Source organism: Hydra vulgaris, chromosome 01 (genome assembly GCF_038396675.1).
Source record: "Hydra vulgaris chromosome 01, alternate assembly HydraT2T_AEP".
NCBI classification, from domain to species: domain Eukaryota; kingdom Metazoa; phylum Cnidaria; class Hydrozoa; order Anthoathecata; family Hydridae; genus Hydra; species Hydra vulgaris.
The window spans coordinates 5954447-5980252 of NC_088920.1; the positions used below are offsets into that span (position 1 = coordinate 5954447).

The window sequence follows — 25806 nt, forward strand, 5'->3', positions numbered from 1 at the left end:
CAGTTCAAATAACATTCAGCATGTAGAGACTGGCTAAGAAATAAGTTTAAATTAGGAAAAAATTTTTAACTACAAAACACAAGATTTTAAAATTAAGATAACAGCTATTTGCATCCAAACTATGCTGAAACGAGAAGAGTATATACAAAACAATAAATTGAAAATAATACTTTAAAACTTAAGTAATAACAACTTAAAGTAATTTTAATATTTTAAAATTATATATTTTTTATTGGTTATTAAGTAATAACTATTTTAAAAATTTTAATCATTAAATAATATTTTAAGAATCAATTAGATATAAAGTAACTTATCAAACATCTCTGCTCTCCTGAACCATGCATAGCCATAATCTAAATATCTGAATGACATAAGTTTTTTTATTATTAATATGTAGAAAACACATAATACTAATTTATTCAAGATTGAAAAGTCTATTAAAAATCTTTAATAGTTAATATTCAAAAACTGGGGGAAATACTACTGATACTTACTGAATACTACTAAAGATATTTAAATAATATGTGACCTAATCTGGAAGTAGGGACTCTTAGATAAAAATTAATTTTTTTTTTGTAGTTATTAACGAATTGTAACACTTAGAATTAGGCTCGAAATTCCAAAATGCTAGTCTGCAATATTTTTTCCTCATTCAGTGATAATAGAGTTCCTCATACGTACAAGAGCTAATGGTAAAACCTACCACGTAAATAATTGTTAACATACTAATGACTAAAATATCTTAAAATAATTCCCTTTTCCCAGATTAGGTCACAGTAATACTGTATTTAAATAATTAAACTATTCATGTATTTTTACCAAACATTCTTAACAACTATAATAACTCAAACAAATATCTCTCATCTTTTATACTTTAACTTTAAAAATCAAATACAAACTTCTAACAAGATAATTTTGTGTATATATATATATATATATATATATATATATATATATATATATAATATATATATAAATATATAAATATATATATATATATATATATATATATATATATATATATATATATATATATATATATAAATATATATATATATATATATATAGGCCAAATAAAATGTTTTATTTACTTCATAAATATTAAAACCATAATATTCTCAAGAACTAAAAAGAGTATTTCGAACAACATTGGACAATGCAGCTTTAAATAAAAAAGAACCAACAAAAAAATGAGAAAAAAAAATTTAATTTTAATCTTTATTGAAACAAGAAAATTTATGTATTTTAAAAATTTAATTTTTATGATTAATGCAACTCTTTAATGATTCCCAAAACCTCAGTTGATTTATATTTTTAAACCTTATCGAATAGTTGGTTCCATTTTATTTAAACTTTTGAAAAAAGTTTATTAATAAATATAAACTGATAAAAATATATATTCTAATCATAACTGCTATAAAAACGTTAATCTAACTTCTTTCATGGTTAATACGTGTTCTAATCTGGGTAACTGTAAAATTTTCTAATAAACTAGTGTTTTGAAGAACATCTACTATTCGAGTTTGAGAAAGAGGTCCTCCTAAAATTAGATCTTTCCCATGGTTTTTTAAATCATTTAGTTGCTCTGCTGACCAGCTTTTCCTATCATAACTCAAATGCCTTTTTGTCTAAATTAAATACAATATATCTATACATATATACATATATATTCATATATATACATATATTATTATCTAAATTAAAAATTTTAAAAATTAACTAAACTAAAATTTAACAAAACAACCTTTGTGTCTATTTCTGTGACAGTGCATTTTCTCTTGATGCTTTTTAATTTATCGTACACTTGTCTTGGAGAACAATTAAAACTATTGGACGGTGAATTAGCAAGCGAAGATCTCACTTGGCTATATGTTATGTTTTGATTTTCTGGGAATAGTGAACTTAATAATGAGGTCTCATCATTACTCCATATTTTTTTAGGAGTATTAAAACTTCCTTGATTAATATTGATTGGAGAATGAGGAATAAAATCAACTCTTGGTTTTGATGGTGAAGATTGAAAACTTTTTCTGATTATATCGCTTCCTTTAACAGCATGGTCCAACTGATTTTTGGTTTCATAATGGACAGCTGCAGTTTTTTTGCTATGCGCCATGGAACCTGCCACAATACCTCTCTGGTTATAAAACGGAATACTTTCATCATTTACCATAGTCGATGTTGTTTTCCGAACTATGTTAGCCGATAATTTTTTAGGAATGCAACGCCCATCAAAAATACCAGCTTTTACCCATAAGGAGTTTAATCTGCCACTAATATCTCCGGGAGACATTTCATTTCCAGACCAAGATAAAAAAAACTTATCTGAATTATTAGTTGGCAACTTTGGTCTAACAAATTTAACAAATATTTCAAACCATTCGAATTCTAATGGATTTAGTGTTACTCGAGCTGGACCATACTTTGCAACGGTTTTGTGATCCGAAACACTTACCACTCGAATTCCATTACCTAAAACTTTGTGTCTTGCATACTCATTCATACTCATATGAGCAGTAACACCAAATCTGTGAGCACCACAAAAATGAACAATATAAATCATATGGTCCCTATATGAACAATACTCAAATTGAGATAATGGTTTAGCATTATCAATTTTTAAACAGTCTTGCAGTTCTTTGGCAAATAATGCATTTTTGCTGTTTTCATATTTTTTAATTTGATCTGGTGTAACAAGCATTTCATAGTCATCTTCTGCTTTTTTATATTTTTGTAGATTAGCTTTAGCTTTATATTTTTTTTTCCAATTTTCTATGTTCATAATTGTTTTATAAATATCTTCAACAGAGAGATTAGGCGGCCTGTTTTTTGATGCTGAAAGAAATAAACAAAAATCTTTTAATGAATTTAAGTAGGTTTTTATTGAGCCTGCTTCTAATTTTCGCTCAACTCAATATTTTTGAAGATAAAGATTTCTAATGATATCCGTATCATTTTCAAAAAGTACATTAACAGATGATGTTGCATTAACGGCAAGTAAAATTCTTTTGACATCCTCTCTAACCCTTTCAAGAGATCTGGAACTACGACCTCTATCCGGACCTGTATAAAAATTGTAAAAATCAGATAGCAAATTTTCAACCGATGAGTTTAATTTAACTTTTAATGACTGATTTGAAATTTCCTCTGTATCAGAAAAAACATAATCAGAGTCATTATCATTATCATCATTATAATTGCCAACATCATCATAATCTTCATCTAAACAATTTGGGACATTAGATACTCTAGGTCTTAGTTGAGGCAATGTAGAAATTGGAATAGTTAGATTTTCCGTATTAAAATACTGAGGTTTTTCAGTAATTGAAGATGTTGGTTTATTTAAAAAACTGTCATTATTTGAAGTTCCATTTTCAGAACTGTATGATGAAAATGTGGGTTTATAAATCTCAAGAGCTTTATTGGGAGATTCAGTACTTATCTCTATCCCTTTGTATATCTTTGCACTTTTTAAAAGTGCATAATATTCTTTTCCAGGATGAATATTGTGAGCCTTACTCCTTAGATGTTCGCCAACGTTTTTTGTAACTTTGTAGCAGTTGGGCACTGGACATGTTTTTTTTTATGATAGTTTTTAAATTTTAATGGAGAAGATTTTTTTTATAAGGTTTTCTCAAATTAAAAACCCCAACATCACTCTTGCTACTTGCTATAAACCAATTATGTTCTAGTGCCATATGACTAGGAAGATCCAAAGTAGATACATTACATTTTAAGCAGTTTTTTATATACTGATTTCTAACAACAAAAAGAAACTAAATATTTAAACATAAAAAATCTTAGCAAGATAGTTAAATCAAACAAGTAATAATCTAAACTATAAACACAAAGAACCAATACTAAAATCAATTTAAACTGTAAATATTATTTATTCTTTAATCTTACTTCAAAACTTAAATTAATCTTACTTCAAAACTGGAGCTTTAGAAAATTTTTTTGGCATTTCAGGAAGTGTTATAAATTCTTGAAAACTACTTTCTACACTAGATGTTAAGCTAAAACAAAATCATAAAAGATTATTAATTACAGAATTTATTACTTTTTCATAACTTCAATTGAAAGTGGACAACTAATTAAGAATGTTTATGTAAACATACTTCAAAATTTGAGATTCAGAAGTAATAACTTGTGAAGGAGCAGGACTTGCAATAAGATCATCAAAACTTTCTATATATTCATTACTAGATGCTAAGCTAAAACGAAATCAAACAAGATTATTGAATCCAAAAATGTATTACTTCTTCATTACTTCAACTGAAAGCTAATTAAAAAAATGTTTAAGCAAGCATACTTTAAAATTTGAGCTTCAGAGCTGATAATATGTGAAGCAGCTGGACTTGGAACCAAATCTTTCAAAGTTTCTTTAAATTCATTACTAGATGTCAAGCTAAAACAAAATCAAACAAGATTATTCAATCCAAAAATCTAATACTTCTTCATTACTCTAACTGAAAGTGGACCACTAATTGAAAAGGTTTATGTAAACATACTTTAATTTTTGAGCTTCAGAGCTAAAAACTTTTAAAGCAGAGGGACTTGAAACCAAACCTCCCAAAGTTTCTTGTAATTCATTACTAGATGTTAAGATAAATCACAATCATAGAAGATTATTAAATACAAAAATCTAATACTTCTTCATTACTCTAACTGAAAGTGGACAACTTATTAAAAAAGTTTATGGTAAACATACTTAAACATTTGAGCTTCAGAGCTAATAACTTGTAAAGCAGAGGGACTTGCAAACAAATCTCCAAAAGTTTCTTGTAATTCATTATTAAATGTTAAGCTAAAAGATAATCATAGAAGATTATTAAATACAAAAATCAATTACTTCTTCATTACTCTAATTGAAAGAGGACAACTAATTAAAAAAGTTTATGTAAACATACTTTAAAATTTGAGCTTCAGAGCTGATAACAGCCGAATTTGCAACAAAATCTTCAAAAGTTTCTTTGCATTCTTTACTAGATGTTAGGCTAAAACAAAATTAAGCAAGATTATTCATCACAAAAATTTATCACTTCTTTGTTAATTTAATTGAAAGTGGACAACTAATTAAAAAAATTTATATAAACATAATTTAAACTAGTTGTGTTAGAAATAACAACTTTCCAAAGTCTTGGGTTTGGTACAAATAATTCATTTTTGTTTACATGAAGTAATGCAAGAGTCAATTTTGTTACGAAAAAAGTTATCAATAAAAGACTAAAATTAAATACTGTTTTGCAATATAAAAAAAGAAAAAACTTAAACTTAACACTGCAAATTTTTTCAAACTAACAGTAAACCTTTTTTTTCCAAAAAAAACAAAAGACTATTTTCTTTTCAGCCATTTTTCAAAACAGTAATATATCTAGATTATTCTATTTTTTTTTTATATACAGTTTTTAAGATTTTTATCCACTCACTCAGAAATAAGTTATATATATGTAATAACTTCTGAAAAAGCTGGAATCGTTATAGGTGCATAATAGTAGACTTACTTTGTATACTAGGTTGTAAAAAATAATGTAAAATGTAAAATATTGCTCCAACTCTTCCATAATGTCATATTTAAAGACAAAAATGAGATTACAGAAAGGCGTCCAACCACACAAGGGTATTGACTATATATACATATGGTATAAGTATAAAACCCTGGATGTTAAACTTATAAAAAAATAAGTTAATACAATATAATCTACTGGTGTTTCCTCAATAAAAACCAGAAAACATTTGAAAAAACGAAAGAAAATAAAAGTTATTTACTGTAATTAGCAGTTTCAGAAGTAATAACTTCTGAAAATGCTAATGCATATAAAATCTTCTCATAATCAAAACTTATTTAAAATTATACAAATTTGAATATTAAAGCATAAATAAAAAAAAAGAAGATAAATAAAAAATACTTTTTAAACTGTAATCACAAATATTTGGTTAGTTAAAATATTTTTTATATTTTAACTAAATAAATATTTAAATATTAACTAACTATTTACATATATTATTCTTTCTCTCTCCCTCTCTCTCTCTCCCTCTCTCTCTTATTTGTAAATAATTTTCATTTAGTAAGTATGTAAGAGTAGAATAAAATACAAATATTGAATGAATGAATGTATGAATAATTGAATTTAAAAGTATATCTTACCTTGATGAAAACTCCTTTTTTTTTGACACCTATAAATACTCAAGATAATATATACAGTCCTGATCAAATTATAAGCCCAAATTAATATTTTTTTGTCTTTTTTCAAGTAAAACTTGTTTTATTTCAAATTTTATTTGAAATACAAACAATACAAATATAAACTTTATATTTATATAAAATATAATCATTTTGCAACATGAAATACACAAAATAGTCATAAAAATATGTTTATAGTTTAAAATTTAATATTTTGTTAATCCCCTCTTACTAATTAAAGGTACTTTTTACTACACTTAGACATTAATTACACAAAGACATTTCTGCATAATATAAATACAATTTAATTTTCAAATAGCCTATATAATAGTCCTATATAAATCAATAAGTCAATAGTTTTTTAAAGGATGTTGCAGTGTGGCATAGAGCTGCATTTAGTATAAATATGATCCTTTTGTTATTTGAAAATCAATCACTCAATAGAAGCAAAAGACGAGTTTCTTTTATTTGGATCCAGGAGTACTCATAATATGTTTTTATGTATTAACATATTCGAAACAAAAATAATTTTTTCTCTTATTAGTTTTGTCTTGTGTAGGTGCAGGGCTATTAAAATATATCATTTTTACAAAAGACTAATCAAATTAACATAGCTAATGTGAATTCTATTTTCCAAATATGTTCAGAAATAATGTAGACATGAAAATTTAACACCAATTTTAGTGTTATTTTATTATTTTTTACTATTTTATTATTTTTGCTAAATGCAAACATGAAAAATGAATCATTTTACAATAGTTTTATATAGTGCAACTAATATAAAAAAAGGTAATTCATAAAATTTAGCTATCAAAATTTGTAGACGCCGAGTATATAATCTCTCACCAAAACTATTATAAATTATTATTAAAGTAAAAAAAATTTGATAAAGCATCAAAAAATATTTTTTAACTTTTAAACAACCACAAAAAAAAGTTTAGATATTTAAATAAATATAATAGGAATAAAAAATAAAAATAAATAAATAATGAAAAAAATTAAAAACCTTTTTAAATTCACACCCTTGTGAAGCAATATTTTAGCAAATTTAAAATTTTACTAAAAAACTTTTAAAATATGCTAGTAATATAAATATTCTTATACAATTTATATCTTACCATTGATGGAGTGATAAAAACTTTTCTTTGCAAATCCTTTTTTAATAAAAAAAGCTACATTGAATAGGTTATAAAATTTTATCCAATTTTTATAATAATATTAAGTACAGTAAACTGCTGATAACTCAAACCTCCAAGGGACCAAGTAATAACTTATACTTAGCAAATGTTTGAGTTATCGGGACATTTTTTGAATCTTTTACAGATAAAATAAAAAAATATTTGATCTGAATGGTAATTAAAATGTCTAATAAATTAAAATGTTCAAAGGTCATTTTGTCTCAGTTTTGAAGTAATGTTTTTTTCGATTGATATTGAGAAAATTAATCAAATTTAATTAAATGAATGAAAATTAATCACTTTCATTAAGATTTTAATTTATTTTTGCTCTAAAGTTTGAATTTTAAAGCAGAATTTCCAGCTAAAAGGACATATATAATTGAACATGGCAAGTATTTGATTTATTGGGGGTTCAAGTTATCAAGTGATTTTTATAGAAAAATGTTAGTGAGAGTTAGTGTTAGTAACAGGAATGTGATAACAATTCCTGTTACTAACACTAACTCTCACTAACACTTGAAACTATTGAAAACTCAAGCTACTAATAGTTTGAGTTATCAATAGTTTCAGATAGCAGGAGTTTACAGTAATATCAAATATTGTAATATAACCTATTATTTTTAAATATACAACTTATAATGTAAACCATTTAATTTAATGAAACAAACCTTTCCGTGTAAATATGCTATAACATCATCAATAGTGAAAGGTTGCAAATACTTTTTCTAAAAATAAAAACAAAAAAGAATAATATATTTTACTGTTGTGACCAGAACCATAAAACTTGTTTTATGCGGAAGTGAGGAAACTAATTGCGATTTTATTTCAAAACAAATAAAGTTATTATATTAAAAAAAGTAGTGCAATTTTTTTTGTTTTTGTTTTTTTTATTTATAGAATTTTTTTATTTTTTTAAATTAAATTTTTTTATATTTAGAAAACAATAAACTTCTATTTAATATTTACAAAACTACCAGGTTTAAACATCTATTTAATATTTACCAAATACCAGGTTTACCACATAAATATCGAAAAATTTAAAAGATTGTTTTAAATTTTTCAATATTTATGTGGTAAACCTGGTAATTTTTAAAATTTGTAAGTATTTTTTGTTGTTATTTTTTTACCTAATGCCTAATGAATTTTGTTGAATATGTATTTGCAATATAAATACTAAATAAATTTAAATATAAAAAATAAATAATTTACATTTTTTCTCCAACATTGATTAGAGCCATCTCCATAATTATAACGAAGCTCTGTATCTTTCGGGATATACTTTTTAGCAAATAACATGAGACTTTCTTTGCCATCTATGATGCATGTCCTTGGCAAGCAATTTGAAAATTTTTCAGGAGCATCATTAATGTAACGTCCCAAACATTGTGAGTCTGTAGCGTCAATGCTAATTAAAGATAAATGAACTTGTTAAAAGAAAATTAAACAATATCAAGTTATAAATATATCAAAGTAGTGATCAAATTTAATTAAGTTTTAATTTTAATACATAAGCAACACTGGTTAGGAAAAATGAACTTCCTGATTTAATGCACTTCAGCAGTGCTCTGTGATAAGGTCTTTGTAGATTACCCTTTAAACTAAAAAAACCTTGACAATAAAATATAACTAATTTATATATTGCTTATTTGATTAATCACACATCCTCACTGGTAATTAATACTTTATATTATGCATAAAATATGATGTAAAATGAGTGGGAATCAATCATAAAGTATAATTATTATGTATTTCAGGTAAATCTTAAAATCCTTTGTCATGACCTAAAGTAATTTTTAGGTGTTTACCCTATTTTTGTATCAAGGATGTGATTAGTAGTATTCTAATATTTAATACATTTAACAACAACATAGATGAAAGCTCAATATCTGTTATAAGTGCATAGTTTGTTATTCTGGTCAAGTAATCTATAATAAACATTATAACTTTTGTTAACAAACAGATGCTATAATCTGTATTGAATCTGTATATGCAACTCAGATATTCAATTCCTAACTCTAATAACTCTGGTTTTAAATTTTTTCAAACTAAAAAGACTGAATCCTTTTAAAAAAATTTAAATTAAATGTCATTTAAATGTCTTTTTTGCCTAACATTAAAAAAGGGAATTTGGAAACCACTTTCACTATGCAAAATATTTTGGAAGGGACTGTTAAAAGGTTAACACTCATTGATATTATATATAATTTAAGTTTTGTTATTTCTTTAATATGAATTTGTTAACTGTTTAAAAAAAAAAAGAATGAATAATATTAATAAACTCACTCCTTTAAAAAATGTTGAAACATTTAGGATTTAGGAACAACTTTGATTTTAAAATCATCAAATATAGCAATGACCACAGTTGTTAACAAGGCCAATTATAGCAAGGCCAAGCCCAAGAGTTTCAAGGCCAAGTCCAAGAGTTTCAAAGCCAAGGCCAAGGACTTTATTTTTGGGCCTAAGCAAACCCAAGATCAACTTTGACCAAGCCAAAATAGTGTTAGCATTTTGAAGTAGTTTTGACTCATCAAGTTAAATTTAAAACTAAAACTTTTTTTTATGGTATAATCTTTTAGAAGAAGTTGAATACAAAGATAATAATAAGGTTAGGCAAATAATCTAATATATTAAATGGAGAGATGATCCAATTCCAAAATTTAACAACCCATTTTCCAACTTTGAGTCTCAAACTATTTTCTGTGATTATTTTTTACCAATTCTTTATAGTTCAGATCCTTATAATCAGGTGGGGATAGTTCAGATCCTTATAATCAAGTGGGGATAAAATTTTTAAAAAATAAAAAACTATTTAACTTTATTGAAAAATTAAAGAATTCTAATTATTTTGATTTCTTAAAATCTATGGAATCGGAATCAGCCCACCTTTAATTAAATTTTATTTCATTTATCAATTGTAGAATCAAGTCAACTTATAATATAAGTTTAAATATATTAAGTTAAAAACTTTAAAAATAACTATATAATTAAAAATCTCATACCTCATTTTTTTATTATTCAAATAAAGATCAAAAATAAAACATCCTTTATTTTGCATAGCATATCTTTGGCTGCGTAGTTTAGCTTCATTTCTTGAAATAGTTTCACCTTTATATTCAAGTAAAGCATCGCCGACTTTAAATTCTTTTTTTGTAAATACTCCGTGTCCTTTAAAAATCATATGATTTGTTAAATCACAAAGTATATATAGGTATGAAATACATATATATACATATATATATATATATATATATATATATATATATATATATATATATATATATATATATATATATATATATATATATATATATATATATATATATATATATATATATATATATATATATATATATATAGAAAGTGTAGTTAGATCTGCAACTTGATTTCACACATTTTTTAAGGGACGACAGATATCTCTGTTTGTACATTAAATTACTATTAGGGAGAACATGCAGTGAGTATATCTACACATGCTGGGAGTAAATCTATATATATATATATAGACTGATAGGTTAGGGTGGGGCACGAATTGTAATTGCTTTATCAACTTAACCTTTATAATCTAAATAAGTAACTTAACAATTACATTATCAATGAAAATCTTTTGAAAATCCTCCTCTTTATAACTAACATTATAGATTTTTTCTTGAACTGATGGTGAACTTTTAGGTCTTCTCTTAAATATAACAACTAGTTTTACTACAAATAAACTTTACATACTATACAAATAACATGTTATTAACACATAAAATATTGGTTTGTGTATTTAAGAGATCTAGAGTAAAAGTAATATACATATATTTATATACATATATATATATATATATATATATATATGTATATATATATATATATATATATATATATATATATATATATATATATATATATATATATAATATATATATATATATATATATATATATATATATATATTTATATATATATATATATATATATATATATATATATATATATATATATATATATATATATATATATATATATATATATATATATATATATATATATATATATATATATATATATATATATATAATGTAACAAGATATTGGTATACATACAGATGTCACAACAAATGTGTGTGCTTTATTTAAACTCTTATATTAGGGTAGGTTTTTTGAAAGTCCATTTTCTTTATTAAATAAATAAAACTATACTTAATTTAAGTATAATAAACTATGCTATAAACTAATCTATATTTCAACTTAGATGATTGCGGTTTGCTATGATTTTGTAATTAAGATTTATGCCCAGAAGAAATCGTCCCTATTTTACGAGAAATCGTTCCTGTTTCTCGGAAATAGTTCCTGAAGAAATCGTTCCTACGGCTTTTTTCCAAGAAATCGTTCCGATTTTTAAAGTTGAAAGTTAGTTGAGTGTAATAGGAACGATTTTATTTTGGTACCAATATATATTTTGGTACCAAATATTGCCAAATAGCTAAGTCTGCTTAGCTATTTGTTTACAAATTATGTAAATAAATAACAAAGCTGGGTAAAAGCTTAAAAATGTGATATTTGATTTCAAAACACCATTAGTGTAGTTTTAATGTACCATTTTAAAACGAATGTCTATTAATTATTTTGTTTTATATTGGTCTATGTTTATTTGAAATAGTTAAGTTTAATATAGTTACTAAATTATTCGAAGTGAAAATATGGGTTTATTTAATAGAGAATTTCCAACATGCAAAACTGTCAACAATTGTTGTTGATTCTTAAAAATAGTTATGTTTTTATGATCATAAAAGTTTTATATGATGTATCTAATGAAAAATACTAGTTAGCGCATCAATAAAATAAAGACTTTGACGAGGGCAGGAAAAAATTCAAAAAAGAATGGCATAATTCAGAAGAAAAGACTCGTCGGAAGGGGCAATCGTTGTCAATTATCGTGCCGGACAGAGCAAGGGCCGGGAGTTTCTTGTTTGTCTTGAGTGCCCAGCCCGCCTATGACAAAAAATGAAAAATGATTTTTATGTTATTTTTGATCTTTGTTTTCAATCAAACCCATGATTATAAAATTATTTTTTTTAATTTTAAATCTTTATTTAGTTAAGTATCTAGAATACAAATATATTCATAAGAAATTAAGTAGTAAATCCTTTTATTTTTCCATATTTCGCCGTAAGTTTATTATTTACAAGTTTCGTGAACCTAAGTATAACGGAAATTAAAATTAAAATTGTAGAGGAAGGACTTCAAGAAGATTGTACTGATCTTATCTGCAGCGCAACCTATTTTATGAATAGCTGTTTGTTCTCTATGGGTATTTTTATATTTTGAGGCAATTGAAATTTAAAATTGAAAAATAATAATTAAAAAAATAACAATTATAGACTACCAATTTTTTTTTTTGATGAAAATAAAATATGTCTACCGTATATATTTTATCTTTTATTTATGTAAAATAATAAAATTAAATAACTATGCAAAAATGGTTCTGCTATTCTAATTTCAGATTTGAAAATGTGTCATTACTGGGTAATTATTCTTAAGTCACTATTTCAATCTTTGAAATTTCAATATTCTAACGTAGTGATAGGTTATTGTTTTATAAAATTGAAATAATATAGATATTTTTTATTATGGTAGATCATGGTAGATAAAAAGTCAATGCCCATTTTTTAAAATATAATTTTTCTATAAACCCAAGGCTTTAGCCATATTTTTATGGGATTAAAAGTTAGTCATCAGAAAAAAAAGTTACTTCGTTTCATTTCCAAGAAATTTAAAAAAAAGTAAAAAACTATCCTACGGTCAAGCCTTGGGAAGCCCCGAATGTTAATAGTAATATTGTTATTTCTGTTGCTTGATATTGAAGGCACTGTTTTCTGCTTGATAAATTACATCCAAACTAAAGCAAGTTAATGTTTTTTACTACAAATAGAAGAAGTTTTTTATCTTATTTAAATGTAATAGTTTATGATTTTAAAAGTCTTAAAAATCAATCAAAACTCCTAATATTAGGAGTTAATTACTATTATAAATTTATTTTCAACTTTACTGTTTATGTTATTTTTCATTATTTAAAAGTGATACGCAGGCCGCTCATGTTCAGATGTTTCTCAATTTTGGAATGTTGGTTCTTACATTTTATGCAGCATTTTTAAACAAAATTTTTATTAACCACTTAACCAATTAAAAGATTTTACGGATAAAATACGTTTTATAACAAGAAAACATTTCAGTTTCTTATATATTATAATTGTGGCCTTATGCCCTCCACTCTAAAGATATTATTTATTTTATTTTTACACTGTCATACAATGAAAGTAATTCTTGAGTAACGGATGTGTAAAACGTAGACTTATATACTAAAAAGTGAATTAAACTCGGAAAGAATGTTTATATTAATTCTCAATATAGTGAGTAAAGCATGATTAATTCTAAGTAAATTGAAATTTCCCCCTGAACCTCTTTTTATTAAAAGAGGCAATGATTAGTTTTACTTCTCGAAGGTAGCGATCTAAATACTGCACCACGGCTGCTTTTATAAATGCAATGGAGAGGTTGAAAATGAGATATAAAAGAAAAACTTTTTATTTTTCTAGCAGAAAATCCAATGGCGGAAAATGTGTGAGTTTTGACTGTTAAAATGTTATTTTTGAGACATGATATCTTGATAAAACAAAAGCGAAAAAATAAAAATCTGTTTGCACATATGTTTTTTAATGTATTATACTCCCGGTTTGACCGATAGGATTTGCATAAATCATTTCACTAAAAAAAGAAATTCAGTTTTTTCACAACCACCATTTTTTACAAAAAATTTTGATATAAACTTATGCTTTAACTGGATTTCTGCAGATGTTTAGATTCTTCATGTAAAATCTATCGGTCGTCTGAAGTAAGAAAAACCACAAGTCAGTGACTTAAGGCGATTCTAAAATCAACTGTTATGTGATTTCTTATGGGAACTTTTTTTTTATGTGATTTCTCAAGGGAACTTGTATCTAACCACAGATAACACAAATTAGTGCTTGACTCATTTTAGTAATAAAGTGCCTTAAGGATTTTCTGAAAGGTTCATTTGTCTTTTTGCTACGCCGAGACGTGCTTTTTTATTGTAAAGCGTGGCTTACAAATATTAAAAAGTTAAAAACTAAAATTACTGTTACATTTAAAAGCTATATGCATGAATAGTTAAGATATCTATTCTTTTCGTTTATAAGATAAGCTAAAGAAGTTTAAAAGAAATAAAATGAAGCTAAAGAAGTTTAAAAGAAATGAAAAGCTTAAAAAGAATCTATTTTTTTTACATTTAGCATCGGCGTTACTGCATTAGCAGTTAGAAGAAAAGCTACTTTTTTCGATTATGCGATAAAAAATTGCACTCAAGTTTTCTATAAAAGTTAACTCACAATAAACTGCCAAACGAATCTCTCCATAAAAATGACAGCATTACGATTACCTAACTAAATATCGCATTTGTAACTGAGCACCCCCGATTTCTTATCCAATTATCGCAGATTGCGATAACGCTTCTGCTTATATTACGTCGGTAAAAAGTTCTCGTTGAATTTATTAATAGAAAAAGAGAAGAACATTTTTTTAGGTGACTGTTTAATAAAGTCAGAGTAACCAGGCTCCTCCATGCCCCCAATTGGGAAAGCACAGCAAGTTAAACGGCCCTTTGCCACAATTTAGTGGGAACTTTTTGAAATTTAAAATATTTTTTTTTAAATGCTTAATATTAAGTTGTTTTTTAGTTTTAGGTTCTTAATCACAGATGTTGGGGGCCGCACCACTAGCCACAGCACCAAATAAAGTATTCCATAACTTAGAACCTCCTATGGCAATATAATTTGTTTTGAAAATAATAAACTCAATTAGCTTAATATTTTTTCTAGTTTTTATTTAAATATAATGATTTTATTTATAATTGCATAATGGAACAAAATAAAGTTTTTTGGAAAGCTCTTTATTTCGAGTTAAAAACTTATAACTACAGAAAGTAAAATTTAGTTTGAAGTCACAAACTTAAAGGTGGTGGTAGTGTAGTAATTTTCAAGAGAGTTGCCCCTTATTTTTAAACTGGGTGAGGCGTTCGTAAAATTAACGAGGAATTACATAACAGAGTAAGTCCGGTAAATTATTTACGGATTATATATTATTATATAAATTATACATACGGATTAAATTATCTTTAGAAAGTTTGCAGACCAGTTTGGTATAATATGAAAAAAAAAAGTTTTATTAGGCTTCTAACGTTTTTTTTTAGATTAAAAGGCCAATTTTTAAAAATATTTAAATACAAAAATAACAACAATGAATAAAAAGTCAGGTTTATTTTTACATAATAAATTTTACTTGATAGAAATAATATTACCAGACTCAATTATATATAATAAAATAAAACGGGTTAATTAAGTTAATTCTTGGATTTGCAATAACTCGTTCGAAAACTTAGAAAGTTTGAAAAAAAGGTAAAAATAAGAACAACAACATGCTATTTAAAACGAAACTACTTAAGGATTAAAATTGTCTGTTTCTTAAGTAACTTCAACCATAGAATGAAGATGACAAACTGATTGCGATTGTCGAGGTTGTAAATGAACTGAAATAATTTAAAAATAATATCGGACCAATAAGGAATACCCAGCAGGGATTTGTACCGAGAAAACATTGCCACTAATATTACCTTGTATGAGAAGTAACGAGTACGGTTTCAAGAAGTTTTCTGCAGCAATCAAAACTTTTTTCAAACTGACATTCGGTTAATTACTAAATAACAGTTATAAACAAGTTATGGCATGGAATAACTTTCAAATCCATCGAATTGTTCTAAAGATAAAAACGAACTAGCAAAAATAAATATAAATTAGTTTACTACATTTATGTAACACTACATTTGAAACAGAAATAGTTTTCTTTTAAAAAAACAAAAACAAACAAAAAAAAATTTTTTAGTGTTTTTTTGGGCGCCCGTATCAGGCCAAATGTACCAAAACAGGTCCATTAATGATTAAAAATATTTATTCTAATTAATAATAATACAAAAAAAAAGTGTTAGTAATACAAATAAAGTTTTGTGTTGAAATAAGAGCAATATAAAAGATACCTTAAAATCCTTAGTAAATGGTCAAGAGACTCCAGTAATGAAATAAACTTATTTTTTGCTGTTGTTCTTTACAACAGTGAAAAAGTTTTGCAAACCTGATATGATTGCTAACCTTTAAATTATAATAATTTAAAAGTTGACAGTTATATCGTGCTTGCAAAAGCAATAAAAAAAACACAACGAACATAAGGTCATCAACAATACAAAGAATCACAGCAGTTGAATGAATACTTGGCTAAAATTGTAGCAAAAATTAGCAAATTTTATAAAATGTGGAAAGAATCTGTGAATGCATACGACATGTTCTTGCATGATGAGTCTAAGCATAAGGCAAAACAAAATGTATACAAAGTTCAGTCAAACAAGCAGAAGGATGAGGTGAGATGCTAGATGGATAAAATGAATGGAGAATCTAGATTTGTGAAGCAAATAATTACAAAAAATATAGATTTTGTTAAAGGTTGTATTAAAGGTTGTATTAAAGGTTGTATTAAAGTATTTGAAAAAATACTTACAAATGAAGTTTAAGTAAAAACAAGTTGGACAATTCATTTTGAAAATTTGCTAAATAAAGAGTTTAATAGGATCAAGAAAGGTAAATAAGGTTAGAGGACCAGCAGAGTTGATAACAAGTAGTAAAAGGAAACAAACAAGGGAAAGGAAAGATATTCAAAAGGCTCAGTTAGGCAAGTCTGATAATCCTTTTAGTGTATTAAGGTAGTTTTTAAAAGCTTCATGGATGTGGATGTTCATTAGGTGTTAGATCTTTGCAATGAAATTGTACAAATATATAATCCCAAATGACTGTACCCATGAAATCAAGCCATGGCTGTTCTAAATATTATACTTTTAAGGTACGCAATCATATCATGCTTGCAAAACTTTTTTACTGTTGTAAAGTACAACTGCAAAAGGATGTTAAATGAAAATAAAAAATTGGACAGTAAAAATTTGTAAATACAATATGACTCTCTAAAGGGTAGTTTATATTAAAGAATAAACCTGCTTGATTAAGTAATGAAGGTTTTAGAAAGAACTATTGCAAGAGCATATAACAACATAATAAGCAGCGTATTTATCAGTAAAATACTGTTTGTTTTTAGGTCAGAGAAGGGGACAACAGGCGTAATATTTATGATACTATAGCTTTTTATAAAAATATGACAATATTAATCAAAACAAATTAATGAGAGTAAAATTTTTGGAATAAAGGTTGGTGTGCCATCAGGGTTGAGAACTCAGTCCTTTGCTTTTTATTGTTAAGCTCTAAAGAGTTTAGAATAGGTTTACCATGAGACCTATTCTAGTTTATTTGTGCTTGATTGCAAAATCAGAAGAAAAACTTATACTAAGAAATCAGTGTCGGAAGGAATGGTGTTAAAAAGATGTCAAGTAAAGAATGAGCTAGAAAGAAAATACAAGGAAGCGACCAAGTGGAGAGTGTAGAAAAGAGTTAGAGCTAAAGAGATGTAGTGTTTCAATGTTCTTATAAGATAGTCGGTTTTGAGTGCAGAAAAAAAGGCAAAAAAGATAGTAAAATTAATAATAGATAAAAAAACAAGGTAATGATAAGTTTTGTCATCTCAAAGATACAATTGGTACAGCTGCAGGAGCAGAAAAAGCATCAAGGGCATGAGTAAGATGTGTGTGGGTTATTTAAATGTGGTGGGTCTGACTTTGAAAAACAAAAAAATAAGCAAATATTTTTAGAGATTAGAAATAGACAGTCTATCTATTACAGTGTATCAGGGAAGATTAAAGAGTTTAGAAATATAGAGCATAAAATGATTAGTTATTAGTAGGTAAAAAGTAGAAGAATAAAAACTTAAAAAGTGCATTGCAGGTTGTACAATGCAACACTTAAAAAGTGACAGGTAAGGACAGAAGATGCTCAAGGTTATATAAATTGGAGGAACAGCATTATGAGAAATGTTCAATCTGTAGAAGAGACAAAACAAAGGCGCTGGAATAATGATGAGGATCATCATTATAATTAATTTCAAAAAGTCATATATAAATGCTAATTTTTTTCAAAAACTTTGTATATAATCTAATAAAAATATTTTGTATTAGTATTCCTAAGAATACTAATACAATCTATGTGCTTGATCACCAATGCCAAAACTATGAAAAACATAAATTAATAACATAAAAAAATAAACAATAAATTTAGGATTATTTAGGATATATTTAAACAATATATTTAGGATTTTAAGATTAAAAGTTTTCCCTTGTTAAGTCTTAATTTAAATAAAAAAGAAAACTAGCCTATTAAGTTTAATGAAAACTGCCACATAAAAAAGCTTAACATATCCTACTTCTGTTTTTTAAAAATATTTTGCGTTGCGTACTTTATGGACAATCACTTAACTGGTTTACAGGTAAATCAATTTAAAAATGTATAATTTTGTTATTGATAATTTTATTGATGATTACTGGTAAATTTGGTTTAAAAAAATATTATAAAAATCTAAGAAACTACATACATTCATTCAATAAAAAACTGCACTACTCATCTATTTAACACATAGAAAACTAGAAATAAATAGAAAAGTTTTTCTCCATTTTTATTTTTTACTTAAACAGTTATTTTCTTCCTGTTATTATTCTGTCTCTAGAATTTTGTTGATTTGATATTTACTAAATGTGCACATAATTATTTTACTCATATCATAAACATAATCTTATCAAAAAAAAGTCAAAGAGGTAATAAAGTAACAAATATTTTGTCTGTATACAAATTTTTTATAATTCTTATTATAGAGGATAATTTTTTTATAATTCTTATTATAGATGGGAGAAAAAAAATGCATCTAGTTGCTGATAATTATTCATTTTCAGTCTAATTTGTATACTTAATTAACAATTTTAAAATACTTCATTAAATTAGTAAATTATTTGTTTAGTGCAGCAGTTACACTATTAGCAGCCAAAGTCAGTTTGTTACTTGTTAAATACTTGTTTGTACACCTCATAATTTAAGAGCACTGTATAGTGCTCTTAAATTATGAGTACAAGTATTTAACCTCATTATTTTGCTATTAGCCAAAACTATAGAAAGGGTTATACCAATATTCTAAAGATTTTTTTTTTTTTTGAATGAATACCCATAAAAAATACGCAAGATAATTTTTGTCAAATTTAAAACTTGAAGTTTGTTATGGGTTTAGCATCATAGTTTAGAGCTATTATTCTAAAAGAACATTAATCCCATTATTAGACGTGCAAATATAGGTATGTCCATTAAAATATTTAAAAATTGTTACAATATTAGGCCTTTTACCAAAACTAAATGATATAATACTCAACAGTATCATTTCGTCAGTATAAAATCAGAAAGTATTTTTTCTTCTATCGAGCTCATCACAACAAGTGTATCCCTATTAAATGGCCGGATCATAGATGATTTATGCTTCTTGAAAGCATATTTAAAAGAAATCATACTAAAGATTGAATTTAAAAGAATTGATTTTATTTTCTTGTTATTTCTTTATAAAACTAAGTTATGATTATTTTGTTGTATTTTTTAAGCAGTTGAAAATGATAAAAAAGTTATACAAAACAAAATAGTCATGTAATTTGAAATTTAAATTTAAAAGTTCTTCAATTTTAAAAACTAATAGGCATTCCAAAGTAATTTTAGAATGTGTCAAATTACACCAGTAATGAATTTTACTCTTACAGAATTACCGGTAATAAGAAAGTTCAGTAAATTTGCAATCCCTATGCATTACCTCATAAACACAAAAAACTAGACTAGTATAGAATAGAATAGACTGGACAGTATAGTATAGAATAGACTGGTATTAGAATACTTATCTATTTAGACATAAAATATAGTAGTCATAATAAAAAAATAACTAAAGTTAAAATATTCAACAACAAAAGCAACAATTATTATTTATTTTCAAATTGATAAGTTTCTGAAATCAAAAATTATTTTTTTTAATTTTCCATTGTTTCAAAAATTTGAAACTAATATGTGTTTATAACACATATTAGTTGTGACTCTACGATGCACTATGCATCATAGAGTCACAGCAATCATTTAATTGCAGTTCATAAATTACTGCCCTGAAAAACTTTGAAATTTCATTTTTAGTTAAAAAAGGTAATTCAAGATTTGATTTGAAAATAATAGAAAACCGAAACCTTATTTATTTTTTTTGGAATTGTTTTTTTTAGATATTTAGCGCTTTAAAACACTATTAAAACAATGTTACTTATCCTTAAATACCTTCCTAATCAATTGTTTAAAAGGTTAACCAGTGCAAAAAGCACAGATAAAGAGTATATACATCTTTTTTTTGTTGTTGCTTTTTTCTGAATTATTGTAAAAAACTAAATGCATTGTAAAAAAATTTATTTTCTTTAGTTATCCTTTAAATTTTGATTCGAATCGCAAAAAACGAAATTCTTTGATTTTGAAATTCAATTTAAAAAAAAATGCCGATATATATATATATATATATACATATATATATATATATATATATATATATATATATATATATATATATATATATATATATATATATATATATATATATATAAATATATATATATATATATATATATATATATATATATATATATATATATATATATATATATATATATATATATATATATATATATATATATAAATATATATATATTTTAACAATGAGCGAGATCTTGTCTCGTTCTTGTTTCTCGTGAGAAATGGGACTTCTTGTAAGAAACGAGAAATAAATGATTCTCGCGAGAAGTAGAACGAGGCATAAATATTATATTATTTTCCAAATTAAAATTTATTATAATTTACAAAATGCTTAATAAATTATTTTTAATAATTAACTTATATTTTGACTCCGTGATTTTAATAAATCTAATTAAAAATTTAATTTGTTTTTGACAAAAAAAATTAATTTTTTAATTAGATCTTTAATAAGATTTTTTAATTAGATTTAAAAAAAACAACTAATTAAAACATTTTAATTAGATTTTAAATATTTTCAATTAGATTTTAAATACAAAAAATTTTTGTATAAAATGGTGCACTTTCGACTTGATTTCATTAGTTTACCTGTGGAATTCAAATTGACACATATTGTTCATATTGAAAAGAAATATCCTTGCTTCATTTCAATGATCAAAAATGTCACCAAGAAAAAACAAATATATATATATTTATATATATATATATATATATATATATATATGTATATATGTATATGTATATAAATGTACATTTATATACATATATGTATATGTATATAAATGTACATGAAGCAAGGATATATATAAATATATATATATATATATATATATATATATAAAATATATATAAATATATATATATATATATATATATACATATATATATACATATTTATATAAATATAAATATATACATATATATATACATATATATACACACATTTATATACATATACATATATACATATATATATATATATATAAATATATATATATATATATATATATATATATATATTTGTATATATATATATATATATATATATATATATATATATATATATATATATATATTTATTATTATATATATATATAATTTATAATATATATATATATATATATATATATATATATATATATATATATATATATATATATATATATATATATATATATATATATATATATATATATCTATATAATTTTCAAATTGTTTAAATGTTAGATTGTTATATATCATTAAAAAGAGGATCAATACAGTATTTTAAAGGTAAAAAAATTATCAAACTCAAACAATTTGTAAATATGGAATTGTTGAAGAAACTGTGGTCAAAATAAATGTTTTTTTACCTAAAATTACTAGAACTTTGTCAATTCTTAACCAAATGCCTGTAACTTAGTATCAAAAGATAGGTGCAAGAGTGGGATACACAATTCCATTAAAATATAACCACCAGGCATATCTGAGCGGCTAGAGGGGGCTTCAAACCATCACCTTAACAGTCAATTAATCTTAATTTCATACACAAAATGGTGGTTTTTTTTACTGAATTGGTTTTAATTTGTTTCTGGAGCATTGCTAAATTTGAGAGGTTTATGTTTAAGTAAAGGTGGGTGTGGTGTGATGGATAAACACAACCTTTTTCCCAAAAAAAAATTGTTTATACAAATATATTTTGATTTATTATTATTACAATGTTTTATGTGAAAAAAAAAAAAAATTACATTTATTTTTTACTAATTCAAAACAAACTCTTGTGGCCCATCCACTTAAGGTAAGGTGTATGCGTGCCCGCACCTCCGCTCTAAAAAAAAATAAAACAAAACTTAACAACAAGATTTTAAAAATCCTAAAAATGCTTATATTTAAGGTTATAAAAATTAATATAAATGTGAATTTCACCAGATTACTTTCATGATTTGCCGTATAAATATAATAAATTTATAAATTTAATCAATATTTAAATACGAGGTATAATAAGTGTGTGTGTGTCGGGGAGAGGGGCTTAAAATTTTTAAAATTTTATAAAAATAATTTTATTCGCTTAAATATTTTCGCTTAAATGGTAACACAATAAATGAAGACATATAACTGCTATTATTTAAAAATAACATCAATTTTGCAGTCGTTTTTCTTCGATTTTTTATCTTTGCTTACATTTGACGTCATTTGCTATTATCAAGATTAAACATTTTGAATTAATAGACTTGAAAACCAGGGTGGAGGGGGGCTACAATACCAAAGCTCCCACTCTTTTTAAAGTGAGGGGGCTGAATCCTTAGAGCTCCCACTGCTCTACCACCCCTATTTAAATATAAATATAAATGATGCAATTTCAATTTTGTTCTTCTATCTCGTGTAAAATACGTTATATAATAAATTTAAAATAAAAAATGTAATGGAAATATTAAAAATAAATAAAATAAAAATTTAAAAAAAAAATTATAAAAACTGTAAATTTACCTGATTTTGGTAACCTCTTGTAATACTGCAGCTGTTGTTGTGATGCAGCAGTTGTTGCTGTTGAATGACGTTATACCATGTCGACTTTTAGTAAAAAGACGTTTTAACATTTCTTTGCAATAGTTTCAAGTTACAAAAAACTATAAAATATTTTAAAGAGCAAAACTATGAACAACACTAAAGATAAAAAATCATATTGAATTTAAATCATTAGTTCTACTTATAGCAAAATGTATTGTCTTGGCTTTTAGTAAATGATTAAAAGCGGTGAGTTCCAAAATGAAACTTACTAATAATCATACTTAACAATAGACACCAACGTGAAGGTAAGCCAAGCTGCCTATCAACACAAATCACCACAACAATAATAAAAATTCATAAATTCAGGTGTTATAATTGTTGGGGTCCAAACATTATTTTTATACACTATTTATTTTACAGAACTTGAATACATTTTTGTCTACTGCATGTTTGCTGTATTTTTTTGTTTTTTTTTTACTTTGTTGTATTTTTTTTAATTTTTTTTATTGTGTTGTATTTTTTTCCCTTTTTTATTTTTTATAAATATGTTTTTTGTTTTGGGGGTAGGTATTAATTGTTACAAGGGTTGGATCTTTTGGGCCAAAATGTAGATTTTTGAAATAGGAAGTTTACCCCTCCCCTACAATTAGGCAGGGGAGAATATTAATATATAAATATTAGGCATTAACAATTAACTTAAATTATAAGAAGTTATAAACATGAAATATCAAAATAATTGAACATTAAAAATTTTAATACACTTAACAAAAAATATAGATAAAAATTTTAATACACTTAACAAAAATTATAGATAATAGCCAGCTAGTATAACAGCCTAGTTCTACACACACGGTAAATCACTTGCTTGGCTAGTTTAACATCCTAGCTCTACACACGCCGCAAGTCAAATCACTTGGTTGGCTAGTTTAACTGCCTAGCTCTACACACACTACAAGTCAAAGCACTTGCTTGGCTAGTTTCACAACCTAGCTCTACACGATAGGTTATAAATAATATATGAATAAAAATATATATTTATATATAATTTAAAATATTACTACCACATAAGTAATATTACAGTTTATTTTATGTTCACTTTTAGAAAATGATTTGACCCAGCTTACTCCCAAAAGCAATGTGTTTTGGCAATTCTTGGGCATCAAATATGGTACTTATTCAGCACAAGCACATTATCACCTGGCCAAATTATGAAAACATCAATTCTCCTAATACGATATCAGCAACAATTTGGAATTTTTTCATCAGATGGTCTATGGCTTCTGAATCAGTTTCATTTTGTTTCCAGTAAGAAATAGTATAAACTCTGTCTTCTTTTCTTTTATTGACTTTTTTTACTCGTCTGTCATAAATTACAGACTTACTATGATCTGCATCAAACCATTCATGACATAGTTCTCTTCCAACATTTCTTTCAGACATTACATCATCTAAGTCATTAGATACTCATACTCATTGGGAGATAAGTTCTTATATGAATTTTTTATCTCATTAAAAGATAGTAAACACAGCTCATGCTCCAACTTTCGTTTTTCGTTTTCATCTATTTTTTGCCTTTTGCACGTTTGTCTTTTTGAAATTTCGGCTCATAATGCAGCATGATTCAGTCGATTTGTTATCCTTTTTATATGAGCTGCTTTAATAGACCACTTAACTACATTTTCTCTAGATATTTGGTTTAGACTAACAAGATAATCCATAGTCCTATTCTTATTTGATCATGATTTGCAAGATATATAACAAATAGTTGCATTGGGGGCTCTTCTTTTAGCTTCACTAAACATACCCATTAACTCTTCACTATCTATCTTGTGAAGCCTAGCACTTGCTGTCTCTTCTTTGAGTTTCTCTGTAGTAAAAATGGAAAAGTATCTTTCATATTGTCGAATCAAGACTTTCTCCACTGCCTTAAGACAAGCAAAATTCATTTTGATCAGCTGATCATCAATGGTGCATAAACTAGTAATTGGTTCTAAAATCTTTGGAAGTAGCTTTTTCCCAAACAAATCTGTTGTTCTGCTAAACAGTGCAGCTGCATCGGATTTGCAATCAATTATTGTTTTTAAAACATCCCTTACTACCTGGATACCAGTAAGATGATCAAAAGTTGCATCGGCAGCTGATGCATAAAACTTAGTATCCATGGTCCAGTGAGAAGTATTCCTAATTTACCAAGCACACACATTTGTTTTTTAGCTGTGACATTACAAAATGCTGCTCGCAGTAGTGCTTGTAAAGTTCCACATTTTACAGTGCCAGTGGTCAAGAAACATAGAAAATTATCATAGTGTTTAATAAAAATTGAACAAGTTTTGAAAAGAATGTGAAAACGGTTTCCTCTGTATCTTGGAATGATACTTTTTCTTAGTTTT

The 25806-nt window shown here is 25.3% G+C and overlaps 2 protein-coding genes across 2 annotated transcripts; both read right to left on the reverse strand.

Annotated features, from left to right (window-relative positions):
* Positions 1-1051: 1051 nt before the first annotated feature.
* On the reverse strand, positions 1052-2783 carry LOC136075061 (uncharacterized). Its single transcript, XM_065787298.1, has 2 exons — positions 1745-2783; positions 1052-1628 (listed from the first exon to the last, which is right to left on the reverse strand). The coding sequence occupies exons 1-2, from the start codon at positions 2780-2782 to the stop codon at positions 1431-1433; spliced, it is 1236 nt and encodes a 411-aa protein (XP_065643370.1). The 5' UTR covers position 2783; the 3' UTR covers positions 1052-1430.
* LOC136074003 (uncharacterized) lies at positions 2689-23505 on the reverse strand. Its single transcript, XM_065786301.1, has 12 exons — positions 23396-23505; positions 23172-23236; positions 10362-10527; positions 8572-8767; positions 8031-8087; positions 7303-7338; positions 6149-6177; positions 4911-4997; positions 4712-4807; positions 4313-4408; positions 4119-4214; positions 2689-4016 (listed from the first exon to the last, which is right to left on the reverse strand). Exons 1-12 carry the CDS (start codon positions 23503-23505, stop codon positions 3926-3928), a joined length of 1125 nt encoding a protein of 374 aa, XP_065642373.1. The 3' UTR covers positions 2689-3925.
* Between the last annotated feature and the right edge of the window lie 2301 nt (positions 23506-25806).

Excerpts from the sequence above, each read along its gene's own strand:
- LOC136075061 (XM_065787298.1), bottom strand. The coding sequence starts at position 2,782 with ATGAACATAGAAAATTGGAAAAAAAAATATAAAGCTAAAGCTAATCTA. Across the intron at positions 1,629-1,744 it reads TCACAGAAATAGACACAAAG|ACAAAAAGGCATTTGAGTTA; the intron begins GTTGTTTTGTTA and ends TATTTAATTTAG.
- LOC136074003 (XM_065786301.1), bottom strand. The coding sequence starts at position 23,505 with ATGTTAAAACGTCTTTTTACTAAAAGTCGACATGGTATAACGTCATTC. Across the intron at positions 6,178-7,302 it reads TTTTTATCACTCCATCAATG|GTGTCAAAAAAAAAGGAGTT; the intron begins GTAAGATATAAA and ends GAGTATTTATAG. Across the intron at positions 4,409-4,711 it reads TCTGAAGCTCAAATGTTTAA|CTTGACATCTAGTAATGAAT; the intron begins GTATGTTTACCA and ends ATTTTGTTTTAG.